Raw genomic sequence first — 27,285 nt, forward strand, 5'->3', positions numbered from 1 at the left:
GTTTTGTGTACATGTTTGAACTTTCCTCACTGTTAATTAAATAAAAAATAAAAACATTGTGAAATCAACAAATTCTTCAGGCAAAATCATTATCCGTTTAGTCAACCCAAATAAAGCAGCATATGTTGATTCATTGAAAATTTTCCATCCCTCTTATCCAAGGTTCAACACCTTTATAGATTTATTATTTAGTACAGAGTAGGGGGCTGCACGTGGGCCAGCCCAATGTATTGTAACACAGGCCGAAGCTTCTCTTTCAGGAAACAAACATTTGGAGGTAATCAAAGTTAATAAAGAAAGAGCGGATTTCCATTGGGGCAAGTTCTACCACTAGCTTCACAGGATCAACAGGTCCTCCTCTCACCACCTTCGGTTCTTCAGCAGGGCCTTCTACTTTCCAGGCCAACTTTTTCTGCTCCATCTCAGCCCGTTCTTGATTGGCAGACAAACTCATCTCTGTCACTTTACTGATCTGAAAACAGACCATAAAAATCACAACCTGTTTGCAAATGGCAACACCAGTTTAGTCAAGCACCTATTGTTCTTACCTTCTTGTTTGGAAACAGCTTCTTCAACTCCACGCTTGCCATGACTGAATAGTCCTTGTCCTCTCCAATCTTTGCATACACCAAAAACCCACCAAGTCATGTGCTTAGAATATATGTATGTATTGATGTACATGTGAAGCGTAATGCTGAATATTAATCAGTCACATGCAAGAAACACAATAGTCCCGGATGATATTCAAGTCGGCATAAAACAGTAGAAACAGTGCCAGGGGTTTCATTTTGCAAGACTTGGTTTAGAAGCAACTGATCCATGGGGCTACTCTGGTTTGATTATAGTATACTGCAGAGCACTACCTAGTACCTCCACGTCCAGTGACATCCAATTCAAGATTCCTCAAAAGTAAATTGCAAAACAGTTCTCTAGAAAGCGGAACAAAGAAACCTACAAATGATGTTGGGTATGAAATGAAATTTCTGACCATGACGACAAGATAAACCAGAAGATAGCAGATACATGCACCTTCCAGACACATCAACAAGTGTATATAGTTGAATATGCATGTGAAAGCAATAAAGTTGGAGAAAAAGAAACTGACATCCAATCATGGTTAGATTGAGAAAGTATGTCATAACTCCACAATAGAAAGAACCTACATGAAGAGCAATGTAATACAGCAACCTAAAGACCAAACCAATTTTCTCAAATTTGTCCGTCAAATGCTTAAGGGTATCCAAGAAGATCTTTTAAGACGGTATCTACTCAAAAAGAGCCACCAGTTTCAGATATATAAGCAGATAGACACACCTCATACAAGTGAGCCAATCGAAGAAGTACTTTTCCATTTTCAAGTTCCTGAAATATTAAGAAACAAAGATATTTATGATCATCTCATTCTTCTTAACATCAACAGGAGCCAACTGTCAAGAAATGGTTCAGTAAGGAATTTGGCCATTACCTGGAGGGTAATCACAGCAATGTTGTTTGGTAAAGCATAGGAAGGATCAATCGCTGAGAAAGTAGGTACTTGGGAACTTATCCAATTATTTCCATCCTACAAAAAGGAAAACTGATCACCTAAGCATTGTGGCCCTATGGCACCAAGTCAAGTCATGATTTCTCTTTCACCTGCTCTGTGAAGGCCAAGAGAAGTGGAGAATATATCTCCTGGCCAACTGTGCGACGCCACTTGGCACCTTCTCCTACTTGATCAATTCTGAGGTAAAATTTCCCTTGAATCTGCGATTTGGCCATAGATAAGTAAGAGATTACAGCTCAGTGTCACAGAGAGAGAGAGAGAGAGAGAGAGAGAGGGTTTCACATAACAGGTTTCATCTTTAAACAATGTTATAATTTATTGTAACAGGACGGTAACCAATAATCTGATGGTCTATTAACTAATAAGAAACCATTAGAAAGAAAGAATAATAGCTTTGCTTAAAGTAAAGCCTTGAAGGCAATGGCTCCTAATGACAGCCTGAAGCCAAAAACTATGAATAGTAGAGATCCTTCTTGAAGATTTGAAAATTGACCACATTATCAGGTGGAAAAATATTGATGATAGACCATCACGTGCTTGTAAGTAAAATGGTAAGTATGCTTACAGTTAAACCTTCACATTTATCTAGGACACAAACTGTTTCATTTAATGCCTCACCAACACCTCTTGAATCATCATGAAGCAGCCTCCTATGAAACAGAGAGGTATATTAGAGATCATGACAATCCAAGAAATCCCAATTATACAGGTGAATTTGATAATTATAAAATAAAAGTACGATTATCATAGAAAGCAGTGAGAGATATAAGAAACCTATGGAGCATCAGCTCTATTTGACCATCCACTAAGCTGGTTCCTCCCACTGAGCGGTCCACTAACACCGACAGTTCCGTGTTGCTATCTTGCACATAAATTCCAAGATTGATCTGGAAGTGATGGAGAAGGGTAAAAACAGAAAAATTTGTTAAGCAAATGAACTATTAAAGTATAAAATGAACAACTGCAATTGGATGGAAGATAAATTTATAGAGAGATCTCTTTGCACACTTTAAAAAGAGGCTCATTCCAATTAAATCCAATATTCCTTAGAAAGGCAGTAAGCAAACCTGTTAAAAGTTGGTTTGCTTTTAGTTTCCAAATAATGCCTTTTTTTAGGGAAAAGGTGAACCAAATTACAATTTAACAGCTTTAATATGCCACATGGAACTCAAAACTGGTAGCTGATTCGCTTTTGGGGCTTCCAAGACAGCCCTTGAATATCTGGGAGGCAAAACTGCAATAGATACTACTTTCCATTAAAATATTCTGCCTGATATACAGGACGAGTGGAGACAGGACAGCTAAACTCTAAACAGATAAAACATCAAGTTTCAAAATGCGTTTTCTTTTCTAAAGAAGAAACTAAAAGATTTAACTTAAGTAACCACTTGCTTTTGAACTATGCCCCTTTTGTCCAAGAAAGGGAGAGAAAAACATGGAGTGAAGATGTCTTGAAAGACTTGCTTATTTTGGAGAATGGACGAGAATGTCAATATAAGATAGGAAATGAGAGTGACACAAGCTGGAATGTGAATATAAAAATGCACATATATCAATATATTTCTAACATTCTATATCAATCAAAGGAATAAGACGCAAAAAAAAAGATTACTGGGTAATAATTTCCAGCAACTGGTTGTTGCACTTGCAGGTCCCAGTCTGTCCTGAAATCTCGAACCTGCATATGAATTAGAAGTATCATGTTAAGCCCCGAAAGGAAAGTTAATACTGCAACTAATCCTCTAGTTGGGACTTTTTTAATCAAGCTTATCCTGTATGTATCTATTCCAAAAATTGCCATTGAAATTTTAATCCTTAATGATGGCCATAAAGAGCGCCCCCCCCCAAAAAAATAGAAGAAGAAGACAATAACTGTTGCTTGTAACATGTAGAAGATACAAGTAACATTCTAAAACTTTCACAGCATCTCAATTATCACTAACGCAACTAAATCTTAGCAGCAAAGGAACAAATCATAGAAACAGCGGGTATCAAGTATTGACATACACGTTTGATGAAATCCCGTCCATTAGAATCAGTGTAGAATGTCTTATTGGTCTTCATTGCTGTTCTAATTTGAGTTGTGATTTCTTTCCCAATGCCATCATCCACAGGTATAGGACCAATCTGTGCATGCACATAAAAAAAACACATCAAGCATCAAAGTGATTTCTCAGCCATATAATAACCACAAGAAGCAAAAAAAAAAAAAAAATCCCCAAAAAAAATCAATTTACAAGAGGGGTTAACTTACACTAAACTCAACTTCAGCATGCTCCTTTCCCTTGAATACTCTGGTAATCTGTGCATACAAGAGGCACTATATTATGGAAGTAGAAGGCAAAAAATTCGTGGGTGGAAAAAGATAATAAAAAAAAGTACATTCCCACATAAATTACTAGACATAATAGCCAAAAATTCACTGGTGAAAGGACCACCTAGGTAGACTTTTTCATCGGCAATGCCCACATGCAGCATTCTCAATGGTGGCTATCCTGAGACAGCTATACATAACTGTTAGCCTCTCCTAATTAACTAGACTCACCAGTGACCCCTCCTGAAATTCAATCAATTAAAGGCAGACTCCATAGAAGTAAGCCTGAGCCGGCTCAGAGCAGACTTCTCAAACACTTGCCAGCCAGCCCAAAGAAACATGCAAAACAAAAAGTCCGTACACTACCAACCCAATCCATGTCAACCATCAACCAAGGCCTGCTACAGCTGTTATTAGTACCATCCACCACAACCTAGGCAAAACCAATTCCATCCATGTCTATATTCAATCTATTATTTCTACCAACACATGTCCTACTGCAAGAACACCTTCATAACATATGTTTTCATGCCTCACTCTAGACTCAATCAATATAACATAAAATAAATGCAGCTGCATCTTCATGCCTTTGACACCATCACCAACCTATTAATATATGCCTTCAGGAAGTTATTTTGGATCAAGAAAAATATTTTTCAATATAATTTTATTGGAAGACAAAATCAAACCAATGCAATATATACTTTTGCAGCAGAAATAGAAAGGTTCATGACAAAAGTTGGTGCATTGTGTGTGTGTGTGTGTGTGTGTGTGTGTGTGTGTCCTTTTGACAAGTAAGCAACCTGAGATATCCATGAGTTGAGTTGTTGGTGTACTTCATCTAGTACAGGACCCCGAATAACAGTTAAAGGAACCTGAAACAAACATACATATTGACTTGAATTTAAGCACTCAATTTTTTGTAAGCAATAGCTTTACAGTGATAGATATTTTATTAATCAATACAGTATTTGGAGGGTATTAAAAGAACATGATTACCTGGTGCTCAGATTTAATCGGAAATGTAACATTTGGACGAAAGACATATGCCCCAGAAGCCTTCAACAACAGGCAAATATATAACAATGGTGATAAATCTTACAATTTCTTTCTACATTTGAAGCAAACAGAAATTTAATGCAAGCAATAGAATAACGGTGGAGTAGTGATGTTTTACAGGACATATTTAAGCTTTGATGTACACAAAGATTTGACTACCTGAGGATCTTTATCAGTTCCATCATTTCCAGAATAATAACTGTATGATTGCTCAGCAAAAGCTGTGACCTTCAGAATTAAAAAAGAAAAAAATAAATAAAATAAAATAAAAATGAAAGCATTACATTCGTCATTCAAGAACATATAGAGAAAAAGAAAAGGAATCTCAACCCATGATTGCAAGATAACTAAACTATAATCGCCAAGTTTAATTTCTTAACATAGTCTTCAAAGCAAATTGGGATGCAAGTATCCCAGGGTGAAGAAAAAGTTACATCGACAAAAATAGAATAGAGCACTGTGAAACTAAATCATCCACAACATAGCATACCATATTTCTGCTATTAACATAATTTGTAAGTTTTCCTTCATCTGCAGAATAAAATAGCTTCAAACTGCCTTGCCCAACTTCTATGGTATCATTTGTGCTTCCATCTGGTTTGTATACCATTGAGATGGTGGAACTAGGACCTTTATTTCAGCAAGTGGGAGGATGGAACAAAATATTGTATGTCAGTAACCAGGAACAGCAGTTTCCCAAGTGTTCCTACTTTTTTAGGAACATAGAGTAGAAATGAAAATATATAACTAACCTGTCTGTTTTGCAATTGAGACAACGTAAGTGCTGAAACCAAGAGGTGGTACAGATGCTGAAAAGGCAAGCCAATACTTCAGTGCTCCATTGGGGGATTTACCTATATATGCTTTGACATAGTAATTTCTTATGCTCAAAGTAGCATTTGATAAAGGTAGAAGTTGAGATTCAATTTCCCTCCCTTCAGAATCCTGAACAAAAACCTTCTCAGAAGAAACCTGTAGCAAGTTCAATTTGCAGTCAGCTATAGTATGAGTAAACTTCAAAAATTTTAAATTTAAATGACTGCCATTTTTTTCTGAGAGAATGACTGCTATTCAGTATTATGAGCACATATAGAAACTCTGAGCTTGATTTCTAGATTGTCATATAAAGTAATAGCATAAATTACTGAAAAAAAAATTGGACTTAATGTCATGTGCAAGTTATCATAATGTCAAATCAGAAACTTTGCTGACTCATTTAGGAGCAATGCTATTTACAGTGCTTTAAGTGGCAAGGAGCAATGAACAATATCAGTAATGTGCAGAGATCAGAATGAGCAAGTAATCATTAAGCTAAAAAAAAAGCAACTTGGCATGTATATAATCTCCATCAGATGAACAAAGGATGAAGAAAAATCTGAACAACATGGTGATAAAAATTGTGGAGCATGATAATAAGTGCTGGCTTTGAAGCATTGATGGGAAAAAAAATTCAATTACATAGGAAAGACTAAAGAATATAAGCGCTCACAGGAATTCGTATCACTTCCTCCCTCCTCCATCCTAAGGAATTATAAACAACAACAACCTACAGTGGAGATAGAACACAGGACGATATATCAGTATGCAAGATCCAGTTCTAATCTTCAATGCAAGGGAAAGTAAAAAAAAAATTAAAAATAAAATGATACCCTTACCAAGCTTTTCCCATCTGACAATACTGCTTCTGATGGGGGACAGTAACTTATATTAAGAAGAGGACACTGCCACGTACCAAAAATTTCCAAGTGACAGGAATCAGCAGAATATTTAACTCTAGTATGATTAACAAATAAGAAACGGTTCTTCACTTATCAAAAAAAAAAACAATTAAGAAACGGTTCTTCACTACAGATTTCTATGACATACAAAAATCTCAATAAAAAGAATAATCTATGACACGATTCTTCTGCTGTAACATAAAACAGAGTCCACAAGCTATACAAACTTTTAAGTAAGGAACAAAAACATAGTATATTGCCTGCTGAATATTTGTGGCCGGATTCCCCTGTCTAGCACTTGATATCGAGTCAGCCAAGAAAGCAAGTGAAGAGGAAACCAACTTCTCAGCCTGCAGAAAACTATACTGGACAGCATTAGACTTTCAGATAAAACTTTCCAATGTCAACAATCGTATTATATTGTTGGGTATCAAACTAAGATGCACCTCCGCGTAGCCCATATACAATCGTTTTGCATAATCAGCAGCAACATGCTGTCTTTCTGTACCACTAACTGCATCATGATGTTGAGCAAGTGCCAAAGCATCAGCTAGTGCATCAGTATTAGGCCCGGAATTACTCCTGCCTTTGAAGAACTCCAATTGCCTTGCTGCCTATCGTAGAACAAGAAAGGCTTTACATGTTTAGAACTACCAAGAGAGCCTACCAGGACATAATAGGATCACTTAAGTGAAGGAAAAAGGACCAAGGTCTTACCAGATGGTAACCACTCATCATCCTGACATAACCTTTAAAGGCTGGCCTACTTGTAAAGTAACCGGTCCAATAGGCATTTGGATGATCTGCATACCTGAATATGGTTTATCTTTTTAAATGCAAAGTTCAGAAATAACAACAATAGTAATTAAAAAAAAAAAGACAAGCACAGTGCCAAAATTATGATGTCAACTCACGGGAAGAAATCTTCAGTCTTGCGAGGCCATTTTTCATTTGCTGCATATTTTACATCAGTGTAGATGGATGGGGTTGAATACAATGCATTGACACGCCCATCCTGAGGTTGTTCCAAAAGAATTTTTTAATAAATTTAGAACCCAAGGTTTAAAACAGTAATGGAAATGGCATAAACCTATAAATCCATGTAATAGAATGAAATACACACATCCATGTCCTTAGTATAGTCATCTCCAAGAAGGCTTATAAAAATGAAGTACCTCATTGACATAATGAATGAATTTGTCCATCTGCCTGAACCATGAATTCGCATATTGATAGCGAAAATCAGTCCCCATGGTCCACATGATATGATTTGTCCTGGTTACATTAGCCTAGAAAAAAAGAACAAAGTCCATAAAAGTTTCATGGGGAAAGAGGGACTTCTTTCAATGTACAGTTGGAGAAGCATTTTAAGTTCAATCATGAGATAGCACAATAAAATGACCCTACAACTGGATCTTAAATCTGCAAGTATCAACATACATACTAACATTGATTCGAACTCCAAATTTCCATTGCTTCAAGAAATGGAACCTAGAAATCATGCTGATCCCAATAACAAGGTTCTTAATTCAAAGTTAACCGTTCAATCTACTCTGCCCCCCGCATGCGGAGGGGGGTGGGGGGTCGCTCATGGGTGCAGACAGAAAAAATTATTCAAAGCAGAAGGAACATGAATATTAATGAGGTAATCATTCCTATGTTTTACCTGTGCTAAAGCAGCGGCTACAAATTCATTGACTCGCTCTTGAACATTGTAGTCGAACAGGAGAATGTCATCCTTCAATCAAAAATATCATGTCAATAGGAGCTCAAGAGCGAAAATTCAGGGGGCATCCGATGTATTGTTTACAAGAAAAAAAAAAAAAAAAACCTGAATTGGAGGGGAAACATCGTTTATCTCAAATGTGAAACCATCAGGAGGGTCATAATGCCTGGGGAATATCCCAGTGAATATCTGCATATGTAGTTTGCAACAGCAGTCAATAGGATGTATGAAATATCATCAAAGCAGAGTGCACAAAACAAGCAGAAAATTCTCATGTCAAACAATGTGAATGGCCAAAAGAATACTACACCATGTCCCTAACCTGTGAAGATGAACCTAGGGACTTGGAACCCTGCCAAACAATCTCAAGACTCTTTTCGTTCAGTCGCTTTGCTCTATCTTGGTAATCAATTCGAGCAAAAAAGAGAGAATCAAATCCTAACTGCAACAGAAATTCAAGTACATAAGAAAGATAATGCCCACAAATATAATTAAAACATACCACATGATGATGTCCTTGATTCAATTCTATGATGCTTTATATGCATAACCGTTATCAGATTGCAATGGGCAAATGCATACCTCTGCACCAAGTAAGTAAGCTTGCACAGCAGAATGCCCAAAGGGATCGATCTGCCAACCAACTCTAGGAACTTTACCAAATTCGGCTTTGAGAAATTGATGCCCTAGAGTGGTCTGATCAATCAAGTCAATGTAATGTGGAGTAGCCTCGTCATGCATGCACATAGCCCCATTTCTTCAAAATCAAGAACCCAATAAACCAACAAATATATATATATATGGGAAAAAACATAATCACAAACCCCTACATCAAATTACACAACAATTTCACGTTCTCATATATGATAAAACTACAACTCATAAAGCAAAGCACTGGCATATCAATTAGTTAATGAAAATCATACATGAACTCGAGCTGACCAGAGTTGACAAGTTCCTTGACTTTGACCTTCATAGCCTCGCTTTGCTGTCTCCACCATCTCAGGAAGAACGCCTGAAAAGTTTTTCAACACCAGTTTACCCCACAATCCTTCATGTGCACTGTAAAATTCCTAGCTTTGCTACTAACTCAACAGCAAAACAAAAACAATTAAAGAAGAGGAAAAGAAGAGAATTATACCATCTCAACATAAATGAATTTCCGATTCTTATCATCCAACAAAGCCGAAATTACAGAGTCCAACACGTTCTGTACACACGCCCCCTACTCCACCAAGCCCAAAATTAATTTCTTTTAGCAAATACAAAAACTAAAAAAAATGGATCAATACAATTAGACAAAGGAAAAAATTGGAATAGAGTGTGAATTGGGAAAGTGGTAGTAGCAGTAGTGTACTCGAATGGAGTTGTTAGCGCCAACATAGTACTGATCGACGGTCTTAAGCCAACCCACGTCGTCGTGTGAGTGAGGGACCAGGTGAACGTTGATTTTGTCGGGGACGATTCTCTGGGTGATGTTGTAAGCTATGTACTTGGACTCCGATGACAAGATTGCCGCCCAAGAAATGATGGCAAGGATGAACATGGCGATCGCCATCGCTCTGGAGCTTGGAAATGCACGGGACATCATGAAACTTCTGAACTAGAAATGTACGAGTTTTCTTCACTTTGAAGAGCCGTGAACTGGGTACGTCACGTGAGTGACAATGAAAACGACGGTTGTCCGGAAGATAGACACTGGACAAGTCTTCTAACCAGACCACCTTCTCATGGAACACAACCTTAAACAACAGCCCGATTCTTTAGAAGTTGAGTTTAATTATGATAGATCGGCATCATTAATTCAATATTAACAGCCAAATTCAATATTAGTAATTTATTGCCTAAATTGTTACTTCCCAGTAAAAACTTGTTCATATTTGCTGCCTAAAAAGTAAAAACAAACAATTTTTACAGTAAAATTTAAAAAATCTCTAACTCTATAGTTAAACAAATAAGATGAAAAAAATAGTTTGTGTACTTCACTTGTAATATCTAAGGCCGGCAAAACAGTACCTGGTCCTACCTATGCATGTTTTTTTATAATAAGGTTTTAGATAATTTATGCATCTAATCTAAAATCTTATTATAAAAAAACATGCGTAGAATAAACAAGTACGTGAAGTACACAAATCAATTTACAAGTGATTCAAAATGAGTCATGACCCTATATTTGTAGGATCATGATCCTCTCAAGTTCAAATGAATTGGAGAATATCCAATTAATTATAGTATATAGGTATTTTTGTCTTTCAGTTCAAATAAACTAGAAAGAATCCTCGTTCATATTTATAAGGTGTAGAAAGAATTTACTACAAGTAAATCATTAAGACTAAATAAATCTAATTGCAATAGGACAGACATAAAAAATATATTTTTAATTAGCATAAAATGATATAATTTATAAATTTAATGTTGTATATAATTAATTAGCGAACACTCATTATTATCAAGATTATAAGATAAGATGCTTCCGTGATAAGATAATGTACAAAATTATTCTTTAGGTTTGACGTAATCATTTGAGCTTGTTTTTTATTTCTTTATTATTTTAATTTAAAAGATTGGTTTGAGCCTGGTTCCCATACAACGACACATCAGTGTACAACAACGGCCCAGCAGCTCAATATCATGGGCTTTCTGGTGGGCCGGCATAGTCTGTAGCCCCTAAAAGAAAAAGATCAATCTTAAAAGTTGAAACCCCGATTCGTTGCTTGTTCTATTGTTCACTCCCGGAGGCGGCTATGGAAGAAAGTTTCAAGGTCCGAGTAGACAAAATATTCGGCTCCTTAGCGTCTTCATCATCATCATCAGAAACTACAGAAACAACTCCGTCTTCGTCTCTCTGGTCCCTCACGGACGAAGAAATCGAGAGGAGACAATGGGTACGAGACAAGACCATCCCCGAATCCGAATTGGAGCTTGTCTTTGGCAACCAAGGGAAGGGGTCGGAGAAGGAAATAAGTCCCGTGGATTTGAGGGATGAGCTGGAGAAGGACCTCGAAGACCTTGACGAAGATGATGTGGAGGAGGAGGAGGACAACGACGACGAACCGCGGCGGCGACAGTCGAATAAACCGGACGACTATGACGAGGAACAGTGGGACATTAAGTCTGGTATTGGCCAAGACTGTACCTTGGATTACGAGGTTTGGTTTTTCTTTTTTTGTTCTTTCTCTGTCTGCTGTATAAATGTTTTGATTTGTACTGTAACAATATTTTGCTTGTGCGAAAACCCTATTAGGTGGATTAAATTGTTATAGATATTTTTTTTAATCGGTAAAGGGCAAATTTCAAGAAAAAACATGTTATCACAAAGCCTTAAAAAACGGTTTAGTCGTTCAATTAACATTCTAATCCTCTCTCACTTGTGTGTCCAAACTCTTTCTTCTTACAGAATTCAATCATTTAACTAACATTCTTTCTTTCTTACGTGTGATCCCAAACTTTTTTCAATAAGTGAGGCATTCATTTGAAAAGAAGAGAATTACGGATCAATGTTCGAATTCAAACCATGTTAAATCATCTCTTACCTCTTATGGCACAAGTTTAAGCTCACCGAAAATAATGAATTTAATTTATTTAATTAATATTCTAATAGTATACGTGATTTGTAGAATGTAGTAAGAGTGATGGGTTTGTCATTGTGCGAACTAGAGGTTTTAGAACTTGAAGGTCTTGATATTACATGGATTAAGTTGTTCTAGATTTTCTGAAGGCAAGTGGAAAACGTGTATGACTGTGCTGGGTTTGTGTGTGTATAGTGAAAATAGATTTATTCTGATATTTGATTGATTATTTGGGCAGGAAGAGGAAGACGGATATGATAAACTGGCTGTTGGCAGGGAAAAGCCAGGGGAACGCTTGTATCTGAGGGATATAGCTGATTATGGTATAGATGTAGACTCTTGCAACGAGCTTCCTGTTTCCTTTGAGGAAGTTGTTAGAGACCCACGAGCGAATCACCTGGCTGCAAAGATTAGGCTCGAAGAAGATGCAGAAGCAGCTAAGAGCATTGATTCATTGCGGGTCTCTGAGAAAGATTCACCAGACGGAGAACATACTCAAATGAAAACGTCTGAGCATGTTGCTAAGCCCAAATCTATTCTCAAGAGGAAGGATGTCCCTTTGGACTCCAAGTCAGAGAAACGTGTCCGGTTCGAACCCGAATGTAAGGATGATTGTGATGAAGGTTCTGAAGTGAATCAAGATCATAACACTATGGATACCAGTTCAGTGGAAAAGGCTGCAGTTTCAAATGAGGCTAACTTTTCAACTGGAGACTATTCTTCTGCAGTTCCAGATTATATACGAAATCCTTCGAAATACACGCATTACAGCTTTGATTCGTCGAGTGACATGGATGAACAATCTAACAAGGAAGCCTATATGGACTTTCTAAAGCTGATGAAGAGGTCAAATTCTATGGAATCACAGGGAGATGATTTTTCCAATGATCTTCCATCAGTCACCTTTATACCAAAGAGGAGAGCAGGTGATACTATAATGGAAGAAAATGCTACAGTCTCGAAGCAAAGCCAGGATGATGGTGGTAAGGAGTTTATGCATAGGAGAGGCCCCATTGCAATTGCAGATAGGGGTACGGAAGAAACTGAAGTTTGTGCAATGGAAGAAGATGTAACGGAACCTGTAGCTGATGGAAGAAACAGCTCACAGAGAGTGAGCCGAAAGTATAGGACGAAATCCAGGGTAGAGTTGGATGAGTCTAATGTTTGATTGCCTGATGGGGAGCTTTTCTCCTTCTGTGTTGAATGTCAATGTTTTGTATGCAGATGTCTCTCTCGCTTTACTAGAACAAATGTCGTATACTTGTTTAGGGTTGAAAGCTTTTTTGTTTTGTTCGTGACAGAATCCAGATTGAACCACCGTTCAAGCTGTGACATTTGTAATGAACGATTTCAGGTCCAGTTGGTTTCAAAAGATTTGACTCGCAGGTTACTTGGCAACGTAGGTAGTGTGTGTACCGCTCACATCAACACCGTAACTACACCAAGAAGATGATTGAGATCCATGCAATACTTTTTATGTGGATTAGTTATTTAAACTCCTAAAATGAACAGTCCAAATTGGAAAGAAAACAAAAGGGTGGGCATACAAACCACTGTGCCCACCAAACTACCCTCTTTGGCATCGAAGGGATGGGGCGTACAAGTCACCGAGGCGGCCATTAGGGGTAGCTGCACCCTTTCACCATCCTTAATGTCACAGCCGTGACATGGCTGTCATGGTGGCTGCATGGGTTTGCCAAACATCCTTGCTGTCCACCATGCCCTGGCATGAGGGAGGCATGCTTTGGGCTAATAAGATGAAGACTGGACTTGTTCTAGCCTGGTTGGTGGTTTGGTTGGACAATGGCCCATGCATTGTCAAGATGCTTGGGCGTATTGCTGTTGGCTCAAGAGCTGCTATGGGGTGCATAGGTGCTGGGATAGCTTGTTTGAGTGGGCTGGGCGTGGCCTAGGCCCTTGCATGCTTGTCTGTCTGGACCATGGTGCTGTATGCTGCTAAGAGGGGCCACATGGCGCCCAAGATGCCTTTGAGCAATGATGGATGTGCCTGCAAGCAATGGCCACGTGGTGGCACTGCCCTGCCCAAGTGATGGTGCTGTTTGGCTGGGCATGGTGTGGCTTGCTGTACCAGCCACATGGTGCCCTTGCCTTGCTAGAGAAGACCTGTTGTGCCAGGGTTCAATGATTGCCTTGTAGTGAAGTTGGGATGCTAGAATGACCTTGAGTGTGACAGTGGGCTTGTGTGGGGCGTTGGCCAAGCCCCATGGCTAATGATTGCCTGCTACAGTGGGCAGAATGGTGCTCTACCATGCCTACAGGACTTGAACAAGTGACAAGAAGCTTGTTGGGCCTCAATGGAGCAGTTGGATGCTTGCAAGAGAGCCTGGAAGGGCTGCCTTTTGGTAGCAAGCTAAGCAAGGTCGTTGGCTGAATTCAAATGGACCATGGAGTATGGTCCAGGTGGCTGGTTGCTTGCTGAAAGTGATCATGTTGCACCATGTTGTGGGCTACAACCAAGTGGCAGTCCACTGCAGCAAAGCTCTCCCTCCTGATGACTATAAAAGGGGCTGCTGGGGCTCTCATTGAAGTAGGCTGAAAGTTGCATTGTGACTGAGTCTTGTGAGGGAGCTGCTGTGAGGAAAACACTGAGTGCATGTGATTTGTATTCTGGTTTTCTATTGTAAGCCTTCGTGGCTGAGTTTATATTGTGGCTAAGAGTTCCATTGAGTTGTAAGGGCCCTGGTCAGTGTCTTTGTACATTCGGTTTGGTTGAGTGTAAAAGTTGGGAGGTGTTGCTCCTGTAAAATTTTGTTGTGCTGTGATTACCTTTCCCTAACCTCTGTTGGTGTGCTGGCTGCCTTGGCACTGCTTGGTGCTTTGCTAAGGGCCATCACATGGCTTGTTTGGTTTGAAAATTTTGACCCATGACACTTAACCTAGTGGCAAAAGGGAGTGATTCCACTTCCCACAAATGGCCACCTGAGTGGCTCACACACCAACTCCTTATTTGTTTATCTTATATGTTATTGTGATTTTGGCTACTGGACAATAGGTATTGTCACTGGTTCTCAATCCAAAGAAGAAAGAAATACCACTTCCACTTGCACTAAAAGAAGAATTACCAATAGCCTGTTCGACACGTTGCCATTACAAAAGTTGGTTGGTGGCAAGATCTTTTTCCTCCTTTCATACAAGGTTAAGCCTAGACATAATAGTAATTAGAAAAAGCGGTTATAATCATTATCGACGTAAGAGAGTGAAAAATAAATGAATACAACATTCTTCAACAGGCGGAGAGTGAAAAATAAATGAATACAACATCCTTCCACAGGCGGCACTCGGCATCCCAACGCTTGAAAATGCAAAGCTAGCTGCTTCTCAATTTTGAATAAGCCCCAGCTTTTTTTTTCTTTTTTTTCCGGAGCCCACCCAAGCTATTCTGACCACGAGGTAATAGACCATATGCCCGAGCCATCAAGGCAACTTCTGAATCCCAGCAAGATGCAAGATAAAAGTTAAAAGAATCTTAGAGTACAAACTGATCGTGGCTTTGGTTGTACTATAGCTTAAGGGCCGTTGCCTTCTATAGATTTAACGTAGAATGGGTAAATAAAAATGAATTTGCAAGGTATTTTGTGTTCAGCAGCAATCAGATAAACAAAAGAGGAAAGAAATACCATTTGCATATAAATTATAATTCGTAATTGTATATCAGGAGCAGCGCAGATGTTAAAGGTTAATGCAATAAATTTGGCAACCCTATCAGCAAGGAGTGAAGAAAAATATGAAAGTAACATGCTGCATGTGACCGCATTACTATAAATTATTATCATGCCTTTTCATTGATTTCCAAAAAAATTGACATATCAAACAATTGCTTTCAGTTACAGAATTACTATATTATAGGCACCTCCAGGGGAACCCACGGAGTCAAACTGATGCAAGGGAATCAGGATGTAGAAGGTAACATCAGTTGAAGGCGGTGAACAAAGGTCAGTGCACGCTAAAATGTTGGTGCAGGCCAACATCATTTGGCCAAAAGATGTCAACAGGTAAGGTGTTGATCAGAATTAAGCACCTAGAATAAGCGCTTCTTGCAATCTGCTGCACCACAGTAACAGGCCATCTGTTGTATCTTTCCATCCGGACCAGAGACACTATCAAGCGCATAGCCATAGTCGTATGTCAGCTCCTACAAGCAAAGAACAATGTTTAGTTACTTCAAGCTTCAAACCTAGATATCCTACCAATGCAACATATGGGAGAGATTCATATAAGATACAAATTAAACCATACGTCAGACAAGAATATGAAGTTCCCATACAAAGAAAATACTCCTGGGAAATATCAAAGTGACAATTTCACCCAAGAGACATTCTGCTTAAACAGAATAATCATGGCAAGTCAAACAAACAACGGTTTACATATGAATGAATGTGAACACTTCGTTTTCTACCTAGGGGTTTTGTAATAACAAAGTTGACAATCAATGAACATTACCACTTTGCTAGCAGCTCCACAAATAACTGGAGTCCAACCACCGAATAGCATATCTAGCACACATCCATATTAACAAAAGCAAGCAAATATCTATATATTCTTCCAGCCTCATCTGTCTGCTGCATATGCAAATTTCAATACTAGCCCTTTCTCAGCTCAGTAAAGGCATGGATTAATCATTAGTAGTTCAACAATTTGCCTTCCAAATCCATGTTGTCAACATGAGCATAAAATGATGATTAATCAACCACATATGATACATAATGTTGTATCAATTGACATTAATCAAAGATCAAAACCACCTTTTTCAAATAATGGTAGATGGCTAAGCATTCAGTCTAGAGGTGACAAGGAGCGATAACCACCACCCAACCCAGCAGGTCAGGGGCAGGCCTGCCAGATCCATAACTCATTCATTCCCTCACTCACGTTTTCTTCAAATAATGGTAGATGGCTAAGCATCCAAAAGTTCAACATCCAAAATGATGTAATAATTGACAAACAAAATAAATAAATAAAGGCTCCAGGATACGCACATGCACAGAAAGGGAGAGAGAAAAACCTGCAAAGGAGGTATGTTGTCTGCCGCAAATAGCATTACTCGAGCAAGTTTGATGTCGTGGTGAGAGCTCAAAACACATTGGACAAAAAGATTAGGCTCACAGCTGTGATTAATAAACCTCGCAATATTCCCAGTGGACCCTGCATCAATGCAAAACTCTGGTACATTTTCAGATCTCAGATCATCAGGCCTGTCTGAAGAAATGACTGTTGGTTCAGAAATGCTTGTTGGTACAGGTACATCCCGAAATCGCCTCTAATAAGGAAAATATATGGGACAAAATAAATTCAGCGTGCCATGAAAGGAACAAGAATAAGTGAGTTCATTAATAGAGATCAAGCCTGACATACGTGAGTAGATTGTAAACCGTGCATATTTAGTTATTTACCACAGAACTCCCATCAATCAAAGTAATGATATCTTTTTCTTTGAAATTAAAAAACATGGTTTTGTTAGAGCTACTGGAATAGGAACAAGTGAGGGACAAATGTCTACAAATTTCATTTTAAGTACCACCTATCTACTAAGAATTGAAATCTTTTTTTTTTTTTTTTGATAAATAAGAACTAAGAATTGAAATCTATCAAGCATACTTTAGTTAATCAAATACAATTTGATAAAAAAAAATTGGATTCATCTCCTTTTCAATCATGTTGTGTTGCATCACTTTATAGAATTTTTTTTTTTTTTTGTAAAATATTTTGTAAACGGCGGTGTTTGCCTAAAGACTTGAAAAATGAAATGGATTGAAACTGTAGCAAATTTAATTGATGTGAGAAAAAAAGTAAAAATATTTTGTATGAAAAGTGAAAAAAATTGTTTTGTAATGATTTTTTTATTTGAATAGTAATAAAAAGTAATTGATGTGATGTAAAAAGTAAAAATGTTATGGTTGATTTTAAGAGGAATAGTAGAGTCCTTTTTTTTCGAGTCCTTTCCCAAACACAGCCAACATTCCTCGTCACTTTATAAAGCACACAACAGCTACTAAACTGCTTGAAATAGAGAAGGAATCATAATGCAAGATTTACTAGATTAACAGAACGAATACCTCTCTTCCACCAAGGCCCCTCATTGTTTGCAAGCAATCAATCTCAAAAATATAATTATTCTCTGAGACACTATCTAAATCCTGAGTCCGCATAAGTGTTCCCGTGTACTCACAAACTGGTGCCCCAGAAGGTATGAAGTCCCAAGATCGAACAGCCCACCCTTTCTTTGGAGTGCGGAAAACCTATTGACACCACAAATGGGTTTTCATGTATAAGTTACAATATATATATTTTTTTCTTTTTGTATATGTATAAGTTAAAATACGTTGACCACTCTAAGATAAGTAATAAGCAGTTAGGTACTAAAACAAAATAACACAACCTCGAGTCGATACTTCAGGCCTCTCTGAGAAGTACGGTTCACACAATCTGGTCCGCAGCCACATTTTGGACCACATTCGAAGACAACATCCTTGGCTTCAATTAATCTGGGAGATGCAACATATGGAAGGACATTAAACAAACTATTAGCAGATAAATTTTCTAAAACTCAGGCTTATAAAGTCCTCCCACCTCAAACATAAGTCAGCAAATTCAATCAAGACAATAAGCAAAAATGCTTCTCACCTTCCACCATCACGTGATACATAAGGGAAGTCAGAGCCATTAAGCATAGCACAACCACAGGTCTTGGGGTCCACACACATTCCTTTGCAATTGCATCCAGAAGCATTATTGGGAAGCTGAACATTTTTCACAACTTGAATAGACTTGCAATACGTGAAACCTGAAAGTAACATATGTAACAAGCATAGCACAGAACTTAATGATAAACAAAGTACAACACTTAATCTGAAGAATAGTATTAAAAGAGAATAAACAAAGCAAACAATAATATAAAAATACATGAATACCACAGCTACTAAGGGCCTGTTTGGAATTGTGTTTGAGAGCTTAAAAATGCTTTTAACACTAAAAAAGTCTGTTTGAAGAAAAAAGTATTCGTTTGGTAAAAAAATTAAAAGCGCTTTTAAATGTTCAAAAAGTCTAAGAATCTATTTGAGATTGCATTTGAAAAATAAAGCTTTTAAGTTAAAAAGAGCTTTTGGGCAAAAGCTTTATTTTTAAGCTTTTGCCAAAAAGCGCGTTTTAGCCATTTTTAAGCTTTTCGGACCCTTAAAAGTGCTTTTAATTTTTTTACCAAACAGACTTTTTGAGTGTTAAAAGCATTTTTAGGCCCCTCAAACGCAATCTCAAACAAGCCCTAAAAATGGCCAAAAGACACTTTTGGCAAAAGCTTAAAAATGAAGCTTTTGCCCAAAAGCTCTTTTTGACTTAAAAGCTCCATTTCTCAAATGCAATCTCAAACGGGCTCTAAGAATAAAAGACACTTATGCACATAAAAAGGAATAACATTAGTTCTAGATGTTGAAAAAATGAACAAAAAATATTTTTCTTTTTTGTCAAGTAAACGACAAATATCATTAAAAGCACAAGTTATGGGTTGAAAAAATGAGAAGGAAAAATCATTAATACAATATAAAACAAGGATTGATTGTAGAGGTTATAGAACAAATGTAAAAGTTGGTTTTCTTTAGCAAACCAACTTCAAGACCAGGCTTAGGGGGAAAAAAAATAAAAATAAAATAGTTACTTTTGTGACAAATAAAACCTAGAGATGTTCATTTTGGTTGTAATAAACATCAACAGAAGAATGTGCTGGGCTTGTTAGAATGCTCATTCAAGCTTCATGCAACATGCTCAGCAACAACATCAAGCATTTCAGACCTACAAAAAGTGGAGCTTGACCTTAAGCTCAATATTTCCGCCCATCTCAATACCCTTGACACGCTACTCTCCTTGACATGATCTCTCTTACCAGCCTAATGTCTTTGGTGGACAATTTTGGAAACTAAAGAGTCTCAACCCAACATAGCAAAGTTGGATTCAGTAACACCTCAACACAAAGAAATTTAACCTGCTTTTGCCAAAATATAGAAATGAGCAAAAACATTATTTTAAGGATCTTTAAACGAGCTTGTTAAACATACAAATCAATTAGCGAATCTAATCTCATGATCATTAGCAGAGAACAAATATGAAACCATGCACAAGTCAACTAAGGGACTGAGACACAGTATAGGCAAGCAAACATTCCCAAACTCTTATATAAGATATCTGCTCATCCTATAGGTACCAAAGATGAGAGTTCAACTTGCCTGTGGGTTCAACAGGTGGATCATCAACCAAATTAGTAGCTGGAATGGGAAGAACCTCTTGACCACCAGTGATGTCCTCGCAAACCAACCTTAGCCAGCAAATAATACATATTAAGCACAATCTAAATTTACAATTCAGCAATTAAAATCTTTGATTCTTTGATATTTACATACCCACGTATTTCTGAAACAGACTGAGGTACACGCCCACGAGTAAAGTGAACCTGCAACAAGAATGAAACATTTTGAAGTAAAGAGTCATTAAAGGCTCATTGGCTCTCAGCAAAAGGAAAACTAGCTAAAATAACGAATGTACAATAGTAAAGTCTGTCAGACAATGAAAGAAAACATATAAACCTGGTTAGTGGTCAATAGTGGCTGCCCTTCAAGCCGCCTTAGGCAATACTTAAACACGGTAAATCCAGAAAGACCCTTCTCTGCCCAGTACTTCACAACCTGTAAATAGAAAGCACATTAGACAGAAGAAACAGATAGTTCTAGCCGCACACTACAAAATGGAAATTCACATATCACCAGAGTTTTAAGAAATTTACAAAAATCAGAATTAAATCAATGAGTATTTTCTAAAGAAGCTGTAATATTCTGGAAGTTTGGAGGTGAATTCCTTTGTGTTTAATGTGGTGTATTTGGGGAGAGCAGAATGTAAGGAACTTCAAAGATAGAGATACTTTGGTGGTAGAGCTGAAAAAGATTATCTTTGATTCCCTTCACACATGATAGTTTTCTTTCTCTACTTTTTCTGACTGTCAAATAGCTCATTCTATCTCTCTTATCTTTAAAATCAAAAAATTGCAAAATCTATGCGTTGTCTATGCAAGAACCATGATTAGACAAAAGACAATCAAATGCTAGCTCTATTAAAGACAAAGTTAAGGTAAGCAATAAAATTTTATGCAGAGACAATGGTTTCAATCCCAAGTTAGATATTGTACCAATGCATATTGGAATAGCAAAGTAAATCCATTGTTGAAATATCTTTGTTTTCATTATTTAAGTCTTCAAATTAACTGCAAATATATGGAACATTGATATGTTAAGCAAAGAAACTATTTAAAATCAAGAGTAAAATGACACAAATGCAAGATGGAGGTCAATGGGGACTTAATAAATCAAGTGAATTATACAGAATGTTTTAGAAAATCACCTTGTACAATCCATCATATGTGTAAACTTTACCGGTGTAACTGCTTTTAGATTCATGGCCACGAATGACTCTAACAGGCACATGTTGCTCCACACAGTTCTGCCATTGAGCACAGAGCAGTACACGTCAACTAATATGATTTCAAATTCAGAAGGCATTCAACACACTCACTGATTCTTGTGCTAAACTGATTCTTGCTCATAATATCACTTAGAGCTTCTGGGCTAAAAGCAGAATGACTTACCCAACAAAATTAAAAATAAAAGCAGAATGGATCAACAACTAGTGAGAGTGTGTTGATCTGATCCACACACTCTCACTGGTCAACATGACAACAATATCACTTTGAGCTTCTGGTTAAAAGGAGAACAGATCAGAAAGTACCATAGCAGGTAACAATAGACAATCACTTTTTTTTACAAGTAACAATAGACAAAGGACTTAGGAGAGCTATAAAATACACACCTTGAGTGCCAAATTTCCACGCTCCATCTTTTGGTCTTGGATCTGATGCTTATTGCCAGTTAAATTATGTCCACCTTGACCAGTATACACAACATCATCAGCATTATCAAGGTCATCTTCATACATCCCGGACAAAACAATGGCAACTGCAACTGGGAACGTGTAGTTCCTATACTCCTATTTAGGAAAAAAAAATCTTCCTCATCAATTCTAGTTTAATTCTGATTACTAAGTGGAAGAACATTAAATTTTCAACTACATCAACAAGAAGAAAGACTACTCAGTCAGGAATAGCCTTTAATTATTCAATCCTTGGTTTACAGAAAAGCAGCATTAACACAATAGATAACATGACACACATTAGGCTAGAACAAGAAAAACTTATACACCAAGAAAACTGTAAATAGGTTGGCCTTGTTTTCTTTTGATAGTTATATGCATACAATCAAGTTGCAAATCACTAGCACTAGTACTGTGGAACAGTTGAAACTAAGATCTCTAGTTCCCAACACAGAGCCTCAACTAATTATGCTATGTTTGCAGGTGGTAAATAGCTTAGCATCCCTAGATAGAATGGTCCTAAGAGGCACTAAAAACTTTAGGTACATTTTTTTTTTTTGATAAGTAAAAGCCAGTTTTATTGAAAGCGTAAAGGCGCCCCAAAGTACACCGGGAGTATACAATAGGATCACCTAGCTAGAAAGAGAAAAGCGAACAAGGAAGTCATTATAGCTAATCGACACCGGGAAGATATACGCTACAGTCCATAGATACAAAGTGTGTAGACATAAGGATAGTAAATCTTCCAAAGACCCTTCCAGATCTTCAAAACACCTATTGTTCCTCTCCCTCCAAATGCACCAAAAGAAGCACGTAGGCACCATTTTCCAAACCGCAGCGCTCCCTCTCCTTCCCATAGACCACCAACAAGCGAGCAGGTCCGAAACCCGTCTCGGCATTACCCAAGACAATCCAAACCGCCCAAAGAAGGCGCACCACAAAGCGTAAGCTACCTCGCAATGGAGAAGAAGGTGGTCCACCGTCTCCTCATCCTTCTTGCACATCCAACACCTGTTTGTCACGATCACATGCCGCTTCCTTAGGTTGTCTAGGGTCAGAATTTTGCCCATAGCTGCCGACCACACAAAAAAACTTGCCCTCGGCGGAGCATGTGTACGCCATACACTCTTCCAAGGGAAGTGCCCCCGTCTAGAACCAGCCAAAGACGCATAAAGAAGTTTGACCTTAAACTGGCCTCTTTTGGAGGAGTTCCACCACAACCTATCTTCACACCCTGGTCTCACTTGAGCTGACTGCAACAACTGGAAAAAAGAGGCAAAAACGTCCACCTCCCAATCATGAGCCCCTCTAGAAAAAGTCACATTCCACAGGTTGTTGCCACCACTCACCTCCAAGATAGCCGCTACTGAGGCATCCTTCTCACAAGCCATATTGAAGAGACCAGGGAAGGCTTCCTTAAGAGCCGTATCACCGCACCACACATCATGCCAAAATCGAACCCTAGTCCCTTCCCCCACCTCAAAGCGCGTAAAGCCTTGGAAAGTATCCCAATCCTTCCTAATATTCTTCCATAACCCAACCCCAAAAGTACCTCCACACTCCAAGGAACACCACCCTCCCCATAAGCTACCATACTTCGCATCCACCACCCCCCTCCACCAAGCGTCTCTTTCCAAACCGTAGCGCCACAACCATTTTCCTAGAAGTGATCGGTTAAAGTCCACCAGATTTCTGATCCCCAACCCGCCTTCCTTAATTGGAGTGCACACCTTCGACCACTTCACTAGATGGTATTTAAACTCGTCACCTAGCCCACCCCATAAGAAGTTACGCTGAAGTTTCTCTATGCGCTTGGCAACGCTAACCGGAATAGGAAAGAGAGACAAATAGTAAGTAGGCAAGTTCACAAGAGTACTTTTGATTAACGTGACCTTGCCGCCCTTTGACAAATACAACCTTTTCCAACCAGCCAGCCGACGTTCTATCTTTTCAATCACTTCATCCCAAATATGCTTCGCCTTATAAGGAGCCCCCAACGGCAAACCAAGGTATTTGATAGGAAGAGATGCAACCCCACACCCTAGAATGTCTGCTAACATACCCCCTTGCTCCTCATTTCCCACCGGAATTATCACCGACTTAGCCAAATTGACCTTCAGACCGGCAACAGCTTCAAATAATAAAAATATACTCCTCAAGCTATTGACACATTGCTGACGACACATTGCTGTTTTGCAATGCTTTGCCCTCCCAACTTTAGGTACATAAACCATAAGCTATTGAGAAATGTAAGGATTATGAGCTGCAAATTAGCTTGAGCAATATCATTTCACAAGGCTTTGAAAAACATAAAGGACATTCCAGTACCACCTCTGTGACTACCAAACAAGTAAACAAAAAGTAATCAACTACTTATTCGTCCACGCGTTGACTGATAAATTTCAGAAGAGTATTTAATATGAGAAGGCCTTATTGGCTTATATCAATCATGTATTCAATCAAAATGAACAGTACTCCAACTCAAATAAAAAATGAAAATTTACAGGAAGAAAATTTATTGGCTGCCAATTGATTGCATTCTTAGACATCCCTAATCAAGGAGCAACATGATTAAATTACCCCTTTACTGTAACTCTGCCCCATATAATCAATCCCGTTCAGCCAGTGACTGTGAAAACCAACAGCAACCATTTCAGCCCGTGCATAGAACTGATGCCCAACCTTAATTCCTGTCATCCAGAGCACTTATTAACACCTCTTAATAAATGGTTTTCACATTGATAGTGCAAAAGTCATAATCAAATATTATAGGATGATAAACAAGCAAACTGCTACTAAAACACATATAACCAGAAAAGCAATGTAAGAAAAAGCAACAAACCTGGAACATCACCAATTCTTTTCACAGGGTTCAAGATTTCATTAGCCTCCATCATCTGCCAGATAGTTCCATTTGGAAGAAAAATGGTTGAATTACATCAGAATGTGATAATTACAAAGATTTCACAATCATATTCTCCACAACCAACACAATCTACCATTCCAAAAATTATTATATAACAATGATGGACACAAGAACTAATATCATTGCCACATTATCATCACCATTCTCAATACCATAACATCGCCATATTACTTTACATATTCCACGCAAAGTAGACTAGCGCCAACTAGACGAGAAAAAAGTATTATTATATTAACAGCAATCAGAATGTTCAAACTACTATTTAGTAAGGCATGTAAGCATTTACTTAAAACATCTAAGGGATATATGCAATCCAATCAAAAATAAATAATGAACTAAATCATGGGTAAACCTAATACAAGATGAAAGAATTCAACATAAGTCCATCAGGAAAATAACATAAATCAAAAAAGGCCGAGTTTAGCAGTCAAAATAAGTGAAATGGAGCTTATAATGTATTATCAGATGGTAAATTACTTATAGAAATCTGTACCAATATTCCATCTGTACCAATATTCCATGAAAGAACCATTAATTAACTCTTCCAATCTTGACTTGCCTTAGATACAGCCTTCAGATCAGGTCGCTTGGTCCTGTTCTTTGTGTCTTCTGGTGCAGCCTGTATCTGCACAATTTTGTCCGTTACAATAGCGTAGGAAAAACCATAGCAGATAGAGCATGGCAATATACAATCCATAAAGCTTCAAATACAACATTAGAGCAAAAAGGGTGGGAAACAAGCATATCTCATTAAGAGCAATTTCATATGTAAAACACCATGATGATGCATCAAAAGCACTAAAAACATGTGAGTGAAGCACACTAACCTTAGATTTTGAACCTTTTGAGGGTTTGGAATTTTTCTCTTCTCGTGCAACCCGTTTCTGTTCAGATTCGTATGTTAAGCATAGCATAGGAAAAATGATAGCAAAGAATCAATCTAAAATCCATAAAGCTTCCAAATGCAACATTAGAGCAAAATGCACGAAAAATGCATACAATTCATATCTCATCAATATCTATTTCATATATAAGGCACCCTGAAAAATGCACGAAAAGCACTTAGACGCTAACCTTAGATTTTGAAGCTTTGGAGGCTTTCCTTTCAGCTTCCACTTTGCCACACCGTTTTTCCTCTTCCTACATGCACAATGAGAAACAAAAATGGAGATAGCCGAATCAAAAGAGAACAGACTGATAGCCGAATCAAAAAAGAGAAGAGACTGACCTGCACGAAATGGAGATAGTGCTTGTTGAACACTCTCAGCGTCTCCTTCACCTTTGCATAGTCACTCTTCTCAAGTGTACTCGCTGTACCGTTCTCACTAACAGCCCTATTTTCCGCTTCCAAGCTCAGATTCATCGGCTTGTCCCCTGCCCCGAAACCCTCGGAGATCTTCTCCACCTCTCCGTGCGCATTTTTAACGGAAGCCCTCCTTGAGTAGCAATGTTTGATTCTTTTTCGTCTGCCTCCTTCCCCAGAAACGTCTGGCTGCTCATTTAGTAGCTCTACTCTCTGACGCACCCGGAGCTCCTTCTCGGCTATCCGCTTATCCTTTATCCTAACGCTCTCTCTTCTCGAGAACTCCGGTGCTTCGAATTTTGTGCTGTTCTCCACGCATTTCTGCGATTGCAAGGCCATCATCGCAATTCGTGAGAGAAGGGAGTTTGAATTTGGTTAGGGCTTGGAGGTGAGGACTGATGAGAGGGCTGAGTAGCTTGAAAGGGGTTTAATGCTTCCCAGCTTCAGTGGATGCCAATTATTTCTATTTTTACTTTCTTTTCTTTTTTCTTTTTTTCGAACTCCCGCTCTGTCTTTTCATCTCCCTCGCTTCTTCTCTGTCTCTCTCTCTCTCTCTCTCGCTCGCCCCGAGCGAGAGAAAAGCAATTCCCTGAGCTCCGTGACGTGTTGATGTGAAAGGAGGAATACCCTTGTTTGGTTTCTAAAATAAAAGCAATTCTCCAAGACGTTTTGGAATGGTAAATCGGTAATGCTGTATTTGGGACTTTCATTTCCCCTCAAATCAATCACGTGGCTTTTAAAATTTAATTGAATTTGAAATTGATTATAATAATTTTAAGAATCATTTCATTTTTTAAAATAAAAATCATACCATAGCATTACTATGTAATAGGATCATTTCTATTTTAAAATAAATGATAGTTCTATTATTAGATTTAAAGTAGATATATTTAAAAAATTATAATTATGTAAAATTATATATACCTTTAAATTTATCAACTTTAAATAATGACCATAGGATAAATACTATCTTGAAATGAAGAAGATATTGTCCCTCTCCTATAAGCTCTCTTCATTTTTTCAACCCTTCCTCTCCTTAACGTTTAATTTCTCACATGTTTTTGGTTTTCTTCTTCTTTTCTAAACTTTTTCTAAGAGCTTTATTTTTTAAAAAAAACTTTACTTAGGGCGGAAAGGAGAACTAACAAGAAATAAGCAAAGACAACAATAACAAGTATGGTTATCATGTGTTACGGCCTA

At 38.0% G+C, this 27,285-nt stretch overlaps 3 protein-coding genes across 3 annotated transcripts; 1 reads left to right on the top strand and 2 right to left on the bottom strand.

The window, feature by feature from the left end:
* Positions 1–111: 111 nt before the first annotated feature.
* Positions 112–10,130, bottom strand: LOC132180469 (alpha-mannosidase At3g26720). Its single transcript, XM_059593306.2, has 29 exons — positions 9,721–10,130; positions 9,505–9,588; positions 9,290–9,378; positions 8,946–9,120; positions 8,686–8,805; positions 8,469–8,552; positions 8,304–8,375; positions 7,813–7,926; positions 7,552–7,652; positions 7,355–7,448; positions 7,084–7,251; positions 6,898–6,987; positions 6,575–6,640; positions 6,409–6,465; positions 5,672–5,891; positions 5,410–5,549; positions 5,079–5,147; positions 4,860–4,919; positions 4,664–4,735; positions 3,801–3,848; positions 3,554–3,673; positions 3,159–3,224; positions 2,321–2,433; positions 2,112–2,196; positions 1,636–1,746; positions 1,466–1,561; positions 1,315–1,362; positions 549–617; positions 112–472 (listed from the first exon to the last, which is right to left on the bottom strand). Exons 1-29 carry the CDS (start codon positions 9,952–9,954, stop codon positions 257–259), a joined length of 3,081 nt encoding a protein of 1,026 aa, XP_059449289.2. The 5' UTR covers positions 9,955–10,130; the 3' UTR covers positions 112–256.
* A 948-nt stretch (positions 10,131–11,078) lies between these two features.
* Positions 11,079–13,262, top strand: LOC132183377 (midasin-like protein). The gene is made up of 2 exons (XM_059596807.2): positions 11,079–11,512; positions 12,171–13,262. The coding sequence occupies exons 1-2, from the start codon at positions 11,108–11,110 to the stop codon at positions 13,098–13,100; spliced, it is 1,335 nt and encodes a 444-aa protein (XP_059452790.2). The 5' UTR covers positions 11,079–11,107; the 3' UTR covers positions 13,101–13,262.
* Positions 13,263–15,678: 2,416 nt separating this feature from the next.
* Positions 15,679–26,699, bottom strand: SUVH4 (histone-lysine N-methyltransferase, H3 lysine-9 specific SUVH4-like protein). The gene is made up of 16 exons (XM_059593860.2): positions 26,011–26,699; positions 25,857–25,922; positions 25,610–25,666; positions 25,342–25,407; positions 24,699–24,753; positions 24,437–24,546; positions 21,797–21,973; positions 21,332–21,430; positions 20,524–20,622; positions 20,341–20,390; positions 20,167–20,255; positions 18,575–18,734; positions 18,330–18,435; positions 18,007–18,189; positions 16,956–17,210; positions 15,679–16,085 (listed from the first exon to the last, which is right to left on the bottom strand). Exons 1-16 carry the CDS (start codon positions 26,425–26,427, stop codon positions 15,972–15,974), a joined length of 2,103 nt encoding a protein of 700 aa, XP_059449843.1. The 5' UTR covers positions 26,428–26,699; the 3' UTR covers positions 15,679–15,971.
* Positions 26,700–27,285: the final 586 nt, after the last annotated feature.

This window comes from Corylus avellana, chromosome 5 (genome assembly GCF_965113065.1).
Source record: "Corylus avellana chromosome 5, dhCorAvel1.hap1.2, whole genome shotgun sequence".
Lineage (NCBI taxonomy): Eukaryota > Viridiplantae > Streptophyta > Magnoliopsida > Fagales > Betulaceae > Corylus > Corylus avellana.